The sequence below is a fragment of the Ascaphus truei genome, chromosome 23, assembly GCF_040206685.1.
Source record: "Ascaphus truei isolate aAscTru1 chromosome 23, aAscTru1.hap1, whole genome shotgun sequence".
Lineage (NCBI taxonomy): Eukaryota > Metazoa > Chordata > Amphibia > Anura > Ascaphidae > Ascaphus > Ascaphus truei.
In genome coordinates this window covers 2,093,359-2,108,972 of record NC_134505.1, presented here as the reverse complement: position 1 = coordinate 2,108,972, position 15,614 = coordinate 2,093,359, and the positions used below count along the sequence as shown (strand labels likewise).

The 15,614-nt window shown below is 51.3% G+C and overlaps 1 protein-coding gene across 9 annotated transcripts in view; it reads left to right on the top strand.

Moving 5' to 3' along the window:
* The first annotated feature begins 1,191 nt into the window (after positions 1–1,191).
* Positions 1,192–15,614, top strand: part of NBR1 (NBR1 autophagy cargo receptor) — a 62,250-nt gene continuing 47,827 nt past the window's right edge. For 2 of the 9 annotated variants that reach the window (XR_012789965.1, XM_075580196.1), the window contains exons 1-2: positions 4,141–4,414; positions 13,967–14,069. Coding sequence is in view for 8 of the 9 variants with exons in the window: in XM_075580196.1 (XP_075436311.1) it covers positions 4,392–4,414; positions 13,967–14,069 (126 nt within the window). In the remaining variant the exon portion in view is untranslated. The other 7 variants (XM_075580199.1, XM_075580197.1, XM_075580201.1 and 4 more) reach the window with 7 other exon arrangements.

Here is a 15,614-nt window from a genome sequence, read left to right as displayed (position 1 = left end):
ATTATGGAGCCTTCATGGCAGGTGCTCACCTTCTTGTAAGTTTCTGTATCCCACCAGAAAAGGGGAAAAGGATTTTCATGTGGCTATTATTGGAGGGTCTGTTACTTTGATATGCAAAATGTTGGGAGAGTGTGCTCTATTGGACACATTGAAGGCTGCTCAACCTGAGCCATTGTGCGTGAAGAACCCATATCTGGATATCGCCATCATTGTTAGCCCTGGTTGGTTCTTCATACATTGTACATATGCATATCTACACCTTTATATATTTATATATAGATATCTATCATTGGGGAGGGTTTTCATTCAGCAGTGGCTAGGCAAGGGCTGAAGATGATGGTGATGTCTAAATACGGGTTCTCCATACATAATATATACATGTCTACATATATATCGTTGGGGAGACCTTCGTCCAGCAGTGGATGGACAAGGCCGGCAGAGGATGGTAATACTAGATATCTATATGAAATCTAAATGAAAGTTATTATTATTATTATCATATAGGACACACACACACGGAGAGGCCTTCCTCCAGCAGATATGTATATATGAGTTTTTCATAAATAATTATACTCATCTAGCTATTTATATGTAGATATCTCAATGGGGGAGGCCCCTCGCCCAGCAGTGGATTGAAGAGGATGGTAATACCAAGATATCTACATGAAATAAAGTGTTATTATTTTTATTATATGGGTTCTTCATACGTAAATATATACATATCTTGATATTCATATAGATATCTCTCATTGGGGGAGGCCCCTCACCCAGCAGTGGATGGACAAGGACGGAAGAGGATGGTAATACCTAGATATCTATATGAAATAAAGTGTTATTATTATTAATAATAATAATTATCATCATATGGGTTCTTCATCCATAATATATACTTGGCCTTCACCCAGCAGTGGATGGTCCATGTCCCTGCAGATGCTGGCTGAAGGCCTCCCTGATAGATATGTATGGATATATAGATATGTATATATCACTATATATAGCCTGTAATATATAGCTGTGGGTAGGGGGACACCTCCCCCATGTTGACAGGCAGCAGCAGGCCCTATCACCATGGAGGAGTCTCCATTGTCTCCACTCTAACATGGCTCCGCCCCTCCTCCAATCCGCGGGCCGCCTTCGGTGTGAGTGACAGGGCCCGCGGCCAATCGGCGGCCTCCTTTCCCTTGCCGCAGACGTCAGATCGCCATGTTGTAAAGGGAACAACAACAGACGGCGGAGGGGCAGAGATCTGCTGAGATCCCAGGGGGGGAGAGAGAGATCTGCTGAGATCCCAGGGGGAGAGAGAGATCTGCTGAGATCCCAGGAGGGGAGAGAGATCTGCTAAGAACCCAGGGTAAGAGGGGAATGATCTGCTGAGATCCCAGGGGGAGAGATCTGCTGAGATCCCAGGAGAGATCTGCAGAGATCCCAGGGGAGAGAGAGAGAGAGAGATCTGCAGAGATCCCGGGGGGGAGGGAGATCTGCTGATATCCCAGGGGATAGGATCTGGGAGAGAAGATCTGGGGGGATCCTGTGGCCCTCACAGGGGACTGGGTCACTGGAGAGGGTTCTGTAATCAGCAGGTAATATACAATCATGTTTACATGATTTTGTGTGTGTGTATATATATATATATGTGTATGTATATATATATAATTTGTGTGTGTGGCTGAAGATTAACAAACCCTTGTGTTAGACATTCATACCATTTTAGTATTTCTCCTTTGAAGAGGTTTGTGTGTACTAATATATTTACACTAAATAGCAATATTTAGCCCCTACTGTGAGGCCCCAGCAGTGTCTCTAACATGGGGTAACGATATACAAACATATATATATATATATATATATATATATATATATTAGCTGATATACCCGGCGTTGCCCGGAGGACACACACATATATATATATATATATATATATATATATATATATATATATATATATATATATATACACACACACACACACACATAACACACACACACACTTCTGTGTGTCAATTCTCTGCGTCACCTTTAACAGCTAATAAACATTCCTTTTAGATATTGACTCTTAGTATGTATATTATATAATAATCCCACTTAGCTATATATATCTCTATCACTATAAATACTTATGTATATATTTTATACTATATATATATACCTTCCCCACAATCCTGCTTTCTTGTGATCATACAAGTATTGTACTCGTGTTAATATAAGGGAATAATTTCCCATTAGAATAATGTATTATTAATAATTATTCTGGCGCCTCCGTTTCCCCGGTGCTGCCATACCTCTGCATTGTTTTGGTCGGTGTGGTTTGGTGCAGAATTTATTAGACGTGTGCAGATTTTTCTTCTATTTTGCTGAATATTGGTTACATATGGTTGCAGGCCTTGTCGGAGGCGTGGATGTGTTCAAAGGGGATATTTGTATTTGATATATATATGGCCAACTCCAGTCCTCAAGGGCCACCAACAGGTCAGGATATCCCTGCTTCAGCACAGGTGGCTCAGTCAACTATTAAGTCGCCTATGCTGAAGCAGGGATGTCCTGACCTGTTGGTATAAAATGCAGCCGGGATGTACCGTGCAGGCACCACCGATTCCCGCTCAGGTGACGCTAGTTTCAGGTCCAAACATAAGATTGCACGCCAGCATCCTACCCCAACCACCGGGGGACCTCCTGGAACCCAAGATCTGGGTAGTTTTGTCCATTTGGGCAAGAATACTGTTCTTACCCGGTGGGCACAATACAGCCGCTAGGGGGTCAGGCAAGCAGTAGAAGTTGCAACATCAGCTGACGTCACGACTTTGTATTGATGGCCCGAAGGTCGTGTGTGTGTGTGTGTGTGTGTGTGTGTGTGTGTGTGTCAAACACAGGCACACAAAAAACTAGAATTATCTCTTATCTCTGAAACCAAAGGGTCCCAGGAAGTGGGGTTCAGGTACAAAAAAAAAAGAAACCCGCAGGGACGGCTGCCTTAACGTTGACATACCTAGAACATCATCGGCCCTGTAGCTGTTCTAGGTACGTCATGACACTAACTGAAAAATACTATCCGTAGCGCTGCTCTGATGTGTGTACGTAATGTCTAACAATATTAGGGATAAGTGTAGATAGTGCGACACTTTTGTGACCTAAATATAGTGAAATTACTCAAATAAGTACATATACAGCTGAACCCCATTATAGCGCAACCCGTTACAACGCGGGTCCGCTTATATCGCGATGCCCGCGTGGCTCCCAGTTTTTTTTATTTATGAATACTTTTCAACACGATTATTGGTGTCTTAAATACTTTATTGTACAATGCATACAATGGTACATTATTTCTAACGCGATCCGCTTATAGCGCGGTGTGATTCTTTGGAGCCCAAGCACCGCGTTATAAGGGGGTTGAGCTGTACTAACTAATACCAGTGATGTCTCTAATACCCCATATATATGTGTAAAGTGCAAGTAGTGTAACACTCTTATTCCTACGTATGATGGATCAATGCAGCAAAAAGCTCAGTAATATCCCGGTAACAATAACAGTCAAAGTCCCCCCCTCCGCTGGGGGCAAATCCAAATATCCAAAAAGGGTCGAAAGAGTGCGCTCCTTGCTGTTGTACTATAACAGACAGACTTACATGAGACATCAAGCTCAACCCCCTTATAACGCTGTGCTTGGGGTCCAAAGAATCACACCGCGCTATAAGCGGATCGCGTTAGAAATAATGCACCATTGTGTGCATTGTACAATAAAGTATTTAAGACGCCAATAACCGTGTGGTAAAGTATTCATACACCCGATAAATTGGGAGCCACGCTCACATCGCGCTATAAGCAGATTCGCGTTGTAGCGGATCGCGCTATAACGGGGTTGAGCTGTATATGGTGGACAGAGTAAAAAATGGGATGTGAAGAAAATGAGAAGCAATAGTGCAAAATGTTCCAAAAGTGTAAGTATATTGTAACACATCCACTCACAAGTTGCACATTCTTTTAGTTAGGTTGCCCGGAGTGTCTCCTTCCGGCGCTCCTCCCTCAGGTCACGGGTCCTGCACGAACTCCCTGAGGTTAGTCGAGCTGCAGACCCGGCACCCCCCACCCCCAGTCAGCGTTGGATGGCGTAAATGTTCATTGCGCTGTGCCGCCGGCACACGCACGCAGTCCATCCGTTTTTTTTCTTCTCTCTCTCACGCTGAATGCGAACTCCCGTGCCCCCCTTGGGGGCTGGAAAACGTCCTCCGGTCGCGTCTACACTCCTACGCGTTTCGCCAGGTGCGCTTGGCTTCATCAGGGAAGGACTGTGTGCGCGCGTTGGCCGGACAGTTACGCCATCCAACGCTGATCGGGACTGCAGGATCCCCGTGACCTGAGGGGAGAGCGTTGGAAGGGGAGACGCCGGACACCCTACAATGCCTAAAAGAAGGTGCAAATTGTGAGTGCGACCACCGAGTGTGTTACAATATACTTACACGTTTGGAACATATTCCACCATTGCTTCTCTCGTCGTCTTCTCGTCGAATTTTTTTGTTTTCTGTCCCCCATATGTTTCGTGTCTGTCTGTCCGTCTCCGATATAGCACAACAGCAAGGAGCGCACGCTCTCTCGAACTTTTTTTGGGGCGCCTTGACACGAATTCTCGTTTTCTAGAAAGGACAGGAGGAAACAGCATGGAGCGGAGAGAAGTGTGTGTGTGTGTGTGTGTGTGTGTGTCTCGAACGCGCGTCGCACCTTTCACCATCGTGTCAAGTATTTTTTTTTAAGAAGTCGCCTGACCACCCTAGTCACGCTCCTATATTATTTAGATCAGAGGACCTACACTTCTGTAATACGGGAGGGCCCCCGGGCATGCGGCTGGTTCAGTTCGAAGGGCCCGCCGCAAAGCAAAAATCGCCGTTCTACGCATGCGCAACCCCCCCCCCCCATTCTGCGCATGCGCGACCCCGGCCCGTTCTGCGCATGCGTGACCTCGGACCAGCCCGTTCTGTGCATGCGCGACATCGGACAGGCCCGTTCTGCGCATGCGCAGACATGGCGGCCCCCTTCTCGGTGCTGCCGTATCGGCGGGGCGCCGAGAAGCGGGGCCTTGCTGTAATCCTTATTCAATGATGCCATGTGGATTCTCAACACTTTACGTAGGCTTTGGGCCTACGTAAAAAAAAACACGTTTAAACCGGATAGGAAAAAATAACCGTAATCTGTTATAAAGCACGCTGAGATCACATGTAAGATTGTATTGTATGTCTTTATTTGTATAGCGCCAAAAGTGTACTCAGCGCTTCACAACGAATACAGCACAGGGAATTATAATTATACAATAAGTGCAGCAAAATCAGACAGAAGGAAAGGAAATCCCTGTCCCGGAGAGCTTACACTCTAAGTTAGATGTTGGGAGAGTTGAAGAGACAGCAGGTGAGGGAATAAGTGCAGTAGATGGCAGGGCTTGGACACCACGGTTGGTAGGAGAGACTGTGGGTGTGGGACAGTAGATGGCAGGGCTTGGACACCATGGTTGGTAGGAGTGACTGTGGGTGTGGGACAGTAGATGGCAGTGCTTGGATACCATGGTTGGTAGGAGTGACTGTGGGTGTGGGACAGTAGATGGCAGTGCTTGGATACCATGGTTGGTAGGAGAGACTGTGGGTGTGGGACAGTAGATGGCAGTGCTTGGACACCATGGTTGGTAGGAGAGACTGTGGGTGTGGGACAGTAGATGGCAGGGCGTGGACACCATGGTTGGTAGGAGTGACTGTGGGTGTGGGACAGTAGATGGCAGGGCTAGGACACCATGGTTGGTAGGAGAGACTGTGGGTGAGGGACAGTAGATGGCAGGGCTTGGCCACCATGGTTGGTAGGAGAGACTGTGGGTGTGGGACAGTAGATGGCAGGGCGTGGACACCATGGTTGGTAGGAGTGACTGTGGGTGTGGGACAGTAGATGGCAGGGCTTGGCCACCATGGTTGGTAGGAGTGACTGTGGGTGTGGGACAATAGATGGCAGGGCTTGGACACCACGGTTGGTAGGAGAGACTGTGGGTGTGGGACAGTAGATGTCAGGGCTTGGACACCATGGTTGGTAGGAGAGACTGTGGGTGTGGGACAGTAGATGGCAGGGCTTGGACACCATGGTTGGTAGGAGAGACTCTGGGTGTGGGACAGTAGATGGCAGGGCTTGGACACCATGGTTGGTAGGAGAGACTGTGGATGTGGGACAGTAGATGGCAGTGCTTGGACACCATGGTTGGTAGGAGAGACTGTGGATGTGGGACAGTAGATGGCAGGGCGTGGACACCATGGTTGGTAGGAGTGACTGTGGGTATGGGACAGTAGATGGCAGGGCTTGGACACCATGGTTGGTAGGAGTGACTGTGGGTGAGGGACAGTAGATGGCAGGGCTTGGACACCATGGTTGGTAGGAGAGACTGTGGATGTGGGACAGTAGATGGCAGTGCTTGGACACCATGGTTGGTAGGAGTGACTGTGGGTATGGGACAGTAGATGGCAGGGCTTGGACACCATGGTTGGTAGGAGAGACTGTGAGTGTGGGACAGTAGATGGTAGTGCTTGGACACCATGGTTGGTAGGAGAGACTGTGGGTGTGGGACAGTAGATGGCAGTGCTTGGACACCATGGTTGGTAGGAGTGACTGTGGGTGTGGGACAGTAGATGGCAGTGCTTGGACACCATGGTTGGTAGGAGAGACTGTGGATGTGGGACAGTAGATGGCAGGGCTTGGACACCATGGTTGTTAGGAGTAACTGTGGGACAGTAGACGGCAGGGCTTGGACACCATGGTTGGTAGGAGTGACTGTGGATGTGGGACAGTAGATGGCAGGGCTTGGACACCATGGTTGGTAGGAGAGACTGTGGGTGTGGGACAGTAGATGGCAGGGCTTGGACACCATGGTTGGTAGGAGAGACTGTGGGTGTGGGACACTAGATGGCAGGGCTTGGACACCATGGTTGGTAGGAGAGACTGTGGATGTGGGACAGTAGATGGCAGGGCGTGGACACCATGGTTGGTAGGAGTGACTGTGGGTATGGGACAGTAGATGGCAGGGCTTGGACACCATGGTTGGTAGGAGAGACTGTGAGTGTGGGACAGTAGATGGTAGTGCTTGGACACCATGGTTGGTAGGAGAGACTGTGGGTGTGGGACAGTAGATGGCAGTGCTTGGACACCATGGTTGGTAGGAGTGACTGTGGGTGTGGGACAGTAGATGGCAGTGCTTGGACACCATGGTTGGTAGGAGAGACTCTGGGTGTGGGACAGTAGATGGCAGGGCTTGGACACCATGGTTGGTAGGAGTAACTGTGGGACAGTAGACGGCAGGGCTTGGACACCATGGTTGGTAGGAGTGACTGTGGATGTGGGACAGTAGATGGCAGGGCTTGGACACCATGGTTGGTAGGAGAGACTGTGGGTGTGGGACACTAGATGGCAGTGCTTGGACACCATGGTTGGTAGGAGAGACTGTGGGTGTGGGACAGTAGATGGCAGTGCTTGGACACCATGGTTGGTAGGAGAGACTGTGGGTGTGGGAGAGTAGATGGCAGTGCTTGGACACCATGGTTGGTAGGAGTGACTGTGGGTGTGGGACAGTAGCCAGGAGACCAGGCTGTTGGGAGGCTTTGTGGGGTGAAAGATATTTGCTGAGGGGTACATTGCACCCTTTGAGTTGTGAGCAACGGCAAGGACTCGTGTTTTGGTCGGAATAGTGCTGCCGTGTTATTGGTGAGGGGGACTGCAGCTGTTACCATGTGACTGTTTACTTTGGGTATGAGGCGCCCAGTCGGTAAATAGTTTCTGACAAAGTCATGTTTTTGCTTCCTGAATTGCTTCATTGTTTCATAAGCTGGGATGGCCGGTCTGCCGTCACTCTCTCTCCTAGGGGCAAAGTGTACTAATGGCAGTGACAGGGTTAAGGGGTCAGTCTCTCCTAGGGGCAAAGTGTACTAATGGCAGTGGCATGGTTAAGGGGTCAGTCCCTCCTAGAGGCAAAGTGTACTAATGGCAGTGACATGGTTAAGGGGTCAGTCCCTCCTAGGGGCAAAGTGTACTAATGGCAGTGACATGGTTAAGGGGTCAGTCCCTCCTAGGGGCAAAGTGTACTAATGGCAGTGACATGGTTAAGGGGTCAGTCTCTCCTAGGGGCAAAGTGTACTAAATGCAGTGACAGGGTTAAGGGGTCAGTCCCTCCTAGGGGCAAAGTGTACTAATGGCAGTGACATGGTTAAGGGGTCAGTCCCTCCTAGGGGCAAAGTGTACTAATGGCAGTGACATGGTTAAGGGGTCAGTCCCTCCTAGGGGCAAAGTGTACTAATGGCAGTGACATGGTTAAGGGGTCAGTCCCTCCTAGGGGCAAAGTGTACTAATGGCAGTGACATGGTTAAGGGGTCAGTCCCTCCTAGGGGCAAAGTGTACTAATGGCAGTGACATGGTTAAGGGGTCAGTCCCTCCTAGGGGCAAAGTGTACTAATGGCAGTGACATGGTTAAGGGGTCAGTCTCTCCTAGGGGCAAAGTGTACTAATGGCAGTGACATGGTTAAGGGGTCAGTCTCTCCTAGGGGCAAAGTGTACTAATGGCAGTGACATGGTTAAGGGGTCAGTCCCTCCTAGGGGCAAAGTGTACTAATGGCAGTGACAGGGTTAAGGGGTCAGTCCCTCCTAGGGGCAAAGTGTACTAATGGCAGTGACATGGTTAAGGGGTCAGTCCCTCCTAGGGGCAAAGTGTACTAATGGCAGTGACATGGTTAAGGGGTCAGTCCCTCCTAGGGGCAAAGTGTAGTAATGGCAGTGACATGGTTAAGGGGTCAGTCCCTCCTAGGGGCAAAGTGTAGTAATGGCTGTGACATGGTTAAAGGGTCAGTCTCTCCTAGGGGCAAAGTGTACTAATGGCAGTGACATGGTTAAGGGGTCAGTCCCTCCTAGGGGCAAAGTGTACTAATGGCAGTGACATGGTTAAGGGGTCAGTCCCTCCTAGGGGCAAAGTGTACTAATGGCAGTGACATGGTTAAGGGGTCAGTCCCTCCTAGGGGCAAAGTGTAGTAATGGCTGTGACATGGTTAAAGGGTCAGTCTCTCCTAGGGGCAAAGTGTACTAATGGCAGTGACATGGTTAAGGGGTCAGTCCCTCCTAGGGGCAAAGTGTACTAATGGCAGTGACATGGTTAAGGGGTCAGTCCCTCCTAGGGGCAAAGTGTACTAATGGCAGTGACATGGTTAAGGGGTCAGTCCCTCCTAGGGGCAAAGTGTACTAATGGCAGTGACATGGTTAAGGGGTCAGTCCCTCCTAGGGGCAAAGTGTACTAATGGCAGTGACATGGTTAAGGGGTCAGTCCCTCCTAGGGGCAAAGTGTAGTAATGGCTGTGACATGGTTAAAGGGTCAGTCTCTCCTAGGGGCAAAGTGTACTAATGGCAGTGACATGGTTAAGGGGTCAGTCCCTCCTAGGGGCAAAGTGTACTAATGGCAGTGACATGGTTAAGGGGTCAGTCCCTCCTAGGGGCAAAGTGTACTAATGGCAGTGACATGGTTAAGGGGTCAGTCCCTCCTAGGGGCAAAGTGTACTAATGGCAGTGACATGGTTAAGGGGTCAGTCCCTCCTAGGGGCAAAGTGTGTTTGCCTGCCACTGACAGTGTGTTCCCCGGCGGGCCGGCCGCTGACAGTGTGTTCCCCGGCGGGCCGGCCGCTGACAGTGTGTTCCCCGGCGGGCCGGCCGCTGACAGTGTGTTCCCCGGCGCGGGGGCCGCTGACAGTGTGTTCCCCGGCGGGCCGGCCGCTGACAGTGTGTTCCCCGGCGGGCCGGCCGCTGACAGTGTGTTCCCCGGCGGGCCGGCCGCTGACAGTGTGTTCCCCGGCGCGGGGGCCGCTGACAGTGTGTTCCCCGGAGGGCCGGCCGCTGACAGTGTGTTCCCCGGCGGGCCGGCTGCTGACAGTGTATTCCCCGGTGGGCCGGCTGCTGACTGTGTTCCCCGGGGGGCCGGCTGCTGACAGTGTGTTCCCCGGGGGGCCGGCTGCTGACAGTGTGTTCCCCGGGGGGCCGGCTGCTGACAGTATGTTCCCCGGGGGGCCGGCCGCTGACAGTGTGTTCCCCGGGGGGCCGGCTGCTGACAGTGTGTTCCCCGGGGGGCCGGCTGCTGACAGTGTGTTCCCCGGCGGGCCGGCTGCTGACAGTGTGTTCCCCGGGGGGCCGGCTGCTGACAGTGTGTTCCCCGGTGCTCCGGCTGCTGACAGTGTGTTCCCCGGCGGGCCGGCTGCTGACAGTGTGTTCCCCGGGGGGCCGGCTGCTGACAGTGTGTTCCCCGGTGCTCCGGCTGCTGACAGTGTGTTCCCCGGCGGGCCGGCTGCTGACTGTGTTCCCCGGGGGGCCGGCTGCTGACAGTGTATTCCCCGGGGGGCCGGCTGCTGACAGTGTATTCCCCGGCGGGCCGGCTGCTGACTGTGTTCCCCGGGGGGCCGGCTGCTGACAGTGTGTTCCCCGGGGGGCCGGCTGCTGACAGTGTGTTCCCCGGCGCGGGGGCCGCAGTCACGCCCTGCATTTCAGCATGTAGGGGAGGAGACCCCTTTCCTTTACCCTCTTGCAACGTGCTGAACTGGACTCACAATGACTAGCGCAGCGCAACGCAAACCCTGTCCCCCGGGGACGTGCGAGCCGGGCGTCCGACAGCAACCGGATCCATAGCCGGGCGCCAATACATCCTCCAACGTCCCACCCATACACACACACACACACACACACACACACACACACACACACACACACACACACACACCCATACACACACACACACACACACACATACACACACACACACACACACCCATACACACACACACACACACACACACACACACACACATACACCCATACATACACACACACACACACACACACACACACATACACACACACCCACACACACACACCCATACACACACATACACACACACACACACACATACACCCATACACACACACACACACACACACACATACACCCACCCACACACACATACACCCATACACACACACACACACACACACACATACACCCATACACACACACACACACACACACACACACACACCCATACACACACACACACACACACACACACACACACACACACACACCCATACACACACACACACACACCCATACACACACCCATACACACACACACACACACACACACACACACACACATACACACACACACACACACACACACCCATACACACACACACACCCATACACACACACACTCACACACACACACACATACACCCATACACATACACCCATACACATACACCCATACACACACACATACACACACCGACACACACACACACACACGCCACTAAGTAAGGAGTGACGCACTGCGAGTGCTCATTTGCACGTCATTACCCAGAACCCCTGCAGGCTAAGAGATAATGGGGCGGGGCGGCAGACGTGCCTGAGGCGTGTGAATGTGCTCACAACGCAGGGTGTTTGTGTGTTATATTTTTGTGTAACTGTTGGCTTTTAAGAAGGTTTTGGAGCAGGGGGTCTCCCCAGCTGCACCCTGTTAATTTCAGCTCCGGGACCCCCCCCTGCTCGCGGAGATACAAACCTCTCTTTAGGGGGCGCCGGTTTGCCGCACCGGCTGAGCTAGCTGGGGTTTAAAGCTCCCCCCCCCCCATCACGCAGGCCAATAGAAAGCCGGACCTGATGACATCACGGCTTCCTATTGGCCCGCAGGACGCGGGAGGTTTGAAAAGCGGCCAGTACATGAACCCTGCTGGCCGAGCGCCTACGGTGGTAGGTATCTTCGGAAGCAGGGGGGGCCCCAGTGCTGAAATTAACGGGGGTTCAGCTGGGGAGACCCCCAGCTTCAATTCTATGCAACAATAAATACATTAGATTTTGCTTCTTTAAATGTGGGAAGTGCTTTGACTCCCAATGCAGAAAAGCGCTACATAAATAACGTCGTCATTAATATAAATAATCCTTGACCGTGTGTTGGGTGTGCGTCCCGGCTGGTTGTAACGCCGTGTCATTAATATAAATAATCCTTGACCGTGTGTTGGGTGTGCGTCCCGGCTGGTTGTAACGCCGTGTCATTAATATAAATAATCCTTGACCGTGTGTTGGGTGTGCGTCCCGGCTGGTTGTAACGCCGTGTCATTAATATAAATAATCCTTGACCGTGTGTTGGGTGTGCGTCCCGGCTGGTTGTAACGCCGTGTCATTAATATAAATAATCCTTGACCGTGTGTTGGGTGTGCGTCCCGGCTGGTTGTAACGCCGTGTCATTAATATAAATAATCCTTGACCGTGTGTTGGGTGTGCGTCCCGGCTGGTTGTAACGCTGTGTCATTAATATAAATAATCCTTGACCGTGTGTTGGGTGTGCGTCCCAGCTGGTTGTAACGCCGTGTCATTAATATAAATAATCCTTGACCGTGTGTTGGGTGTGCGTCCCGGCTGGTTGTAACGCCGTGTCATTAATATAAATAATCCTTGACCGTGTGTTGGGTGTGCGTCCCGGCTGGTTGTAACGCCGTGTCATTAATATAAATAATCCTTGACCGTGTGTTGGGTGTGCGTCCCGGCTGGTAGTAACGCCGTGTCATTAATATAAATAATCCTTGACCATGTGTTGGGTGTGCGTCCCAGCTGGTTGTAACGCCGTGTCATTAATATAAATAATCCTTGACCATGTGTTGGGTGTGCGCCCCAGCTGGTTGTAACGCCGTGTCATTAATATAAATAATCCTTGACCGTGTGTTGGGTGTGCGTCCCAGCTGGTTGTAACGCCGTGTCATTAATATAAATAATCCTTGACCGTGTGTTGGGTGTGCGTCCCGGCTGGTTGTAACGCTGTGTCATTAATATAAATAATCCTTGACCGTGTGTTGGGTGTGCGTCCCGGCTGGTTGTAACGCTGTGTCATTAATATAAATAATCCTTGACCGTGTGTTGGGTGTGCGTCCCGGCTGGTTGTAACGCTGTGTCATTAATATAAATAATCCTTGACCGTGTGTTGGGTGTGCGTCCCAGCTGGTAGTAACGCCGTGTCATTAATATAAATAATCCTTGACCGTGTGTTGGGTGTGCGTCCCGGCTGGTTGTAACGCTGTGTCATTAATATAAATAATCCTTGACCGTGTGTTGGGTGTGCGTCCCAGCTGGTAGTAACGCCGTGTCATTAATATAAATAATCCTTGACCGTGTGTTGGGTGTGCGTCCCAGCTGGTTGTAACGCTGTGTCATTAATATAAATAATCCTTGACCGTGTGTTGGGTGTGCGTCCCAGCTGGTAGTAACGCCGTGTCATTAATATAAATAATCCTTGACCATGTGTTGGGTGTGCGCCCCAGCTGGTTGTAACGCCGTGTCATTAATATAAATAATCCTTGACCATGTGTTGGGTGTGCGTCCCAGCTGGTTGTAACGCCGTGTCATTAATATAAATAATCCTTGACCGTGTGTTGGGTGTGCGTCCCAGCTGGTTGTAACGCCGTGTCATTAATATAAATAATCCTTGACCGTGTGTTGGGTGTGCGTCCCGGCTGGTTGTAACGCCGTGTCATTAATATAAATAATCCTTGACCGTGTGTTGGGTGTGCGTCCCGGCTGGTTGTAACGCCATGTCATTAATATAAATAATCCTTGACCGTGTGTTGGTTGTGCGTCCCGGCTGGTTGTAACGCCATGTCATTAATATAAATAATCCTTGACCGTGTGTTGGGTGTGCGTCCCGGCTGGTTGTAACGCCATGTCATTAATATAAATAATCCTTGACCGTGTGTTGGGTGTGCGTCCCGGCTGGTTGTAACGCCGTGTCATTAATATAAATAATCCTTGACCGTGTGTTGGGTGTGCGTCCCGGCTGGTTGTAACGCTGTGTCATTAATATAAATAATCCTTGACCGTGTGTTGGGTGTGCGTCCCGGCTGGTTGTAACGCTCCGCCCGGTTGTTGTTGTACATCCTGCAGGATGGAGGCCCAGGTGAACCTGTGTGTGACCTACAACGGCGACACCCAGAGCTTTCTCGTGTCCGACTCCCGGAATACAACCTGGGCTGACGTGGAGGCCATGGTGAGTGTCGCTGAAGCAGGGCGCGGGCGCCAAAGGGAGGGGTGTCTGTGGGGCCTAGGTGTACACGTCCAAGCAGATGAAGCCATACTTGTCGTGGTGGGACGGAAGATACCCGGGCGTGCAGCAGAGACACCTGGGAAATGATTTGTTTGCCGGGTGTTTATCTCCCAATGCGCAGACTCCTCTCGCTGAACCCGCGGCGACATCACGGGGAGCGGCACATATTCACAAACAGGCGCGCGCAGTCTGACACGCCAATACATTCAGTCTAACCGCTGGCACGCCGATACACGCAGTGTGATGTGCGCCGTGGCACGCCGATACGCACAGTGTAAACGCGGGCACGCCTAAACGCGGGTCTGATTCGCACTAAACGCAGACTGCGCGTATCGGCATGTCGGACACGTGCCTATACGCGGGCACGCCGATACGCGCAGTCTGACACGTGCAGTATAAGCGCGGTGGAACGCCGATACACGCAGCCTGACGCGCAGCCCAAACGAGGTGGCACCGACATATATACATTAACATGCACAGCTACACGCAGACCCGCACACGCCTACGTACTGTTATACACACGGCTGGTATCTCACGGCTGGGCCTGTTTGCATATCCGCGCGCTGCGCCACTTGGTGCTCGCGGGCTGAACGACGGCTGAAACAGCTGCCTGCACCGCTGTGACCTGCTCGGGTAAGCGTGGGTTAAACCCTGCAGCTCCGTGTTGGTCATGTGACTCGGGCCCTCGTTACTTCCTGGAGCAGCCTGTGCCCGGGGTAACCGCAGGAGCGGTGAGTCACGCTGAGCCCTTTCTGGGTATTCTCGTTGCCATTGTTTTCTTTGTTCTGTAACTCGGCCAAAGGGGCAACGAAACCACGAGCCTTTTTTTTTAACGGCGTCACCCCTGCTACCTACCCCCCCCCCCCGAGCATGTCTTTTAATTCCCTCGCTGTATAAGCGTCCGGCGCGGAAAGAAACTTCAACCAAAAGAACGCGCGGAATTTGCCTTTTCCCGCCATCCGTTTCAGCGCGAGGTTTTCTCTGCCGTGCCCCATTATCTCTTAGCATACTGTGCTTCCAGTGCAGCCAGGAATTCTGGGTAATGACATGCTAATGAGCACGCAGTGTCCGCTTTTTATTCCTTGTCCATTGTAACGCGGGATCCCCCCTATAAGCGTCTGCCTGCCGCATTCCAGCACCGCCGGGGGTTACAGAAGTGCAGAGCCTGCCAACCTACTCGTAGACAGCAGTTTTGACCGTTTTTGTTGGCGGTCTCATCAGTGCGAGGCTGGGAATAGGTTATTTTTTTTAAATAAGTTACGGTGGGTAAAGAAAGGGACCGAAAACCCTTCAGCGTGCAGCGTACAGGGAATACAAAGTATCACGTTGGCATGCAGAATAAGAGGTTTGTCACATACGGGGATCGCCAGGAAGAAAAACCCCCACGTAGGGCCCCGAAACGTTGGGTTCCTCTCGGGTTCCTCGCGATATGGGACTAACCTCGTATTCTTCTGAGAGCACGAGAACCTTTGTATTAGAACAGATGAT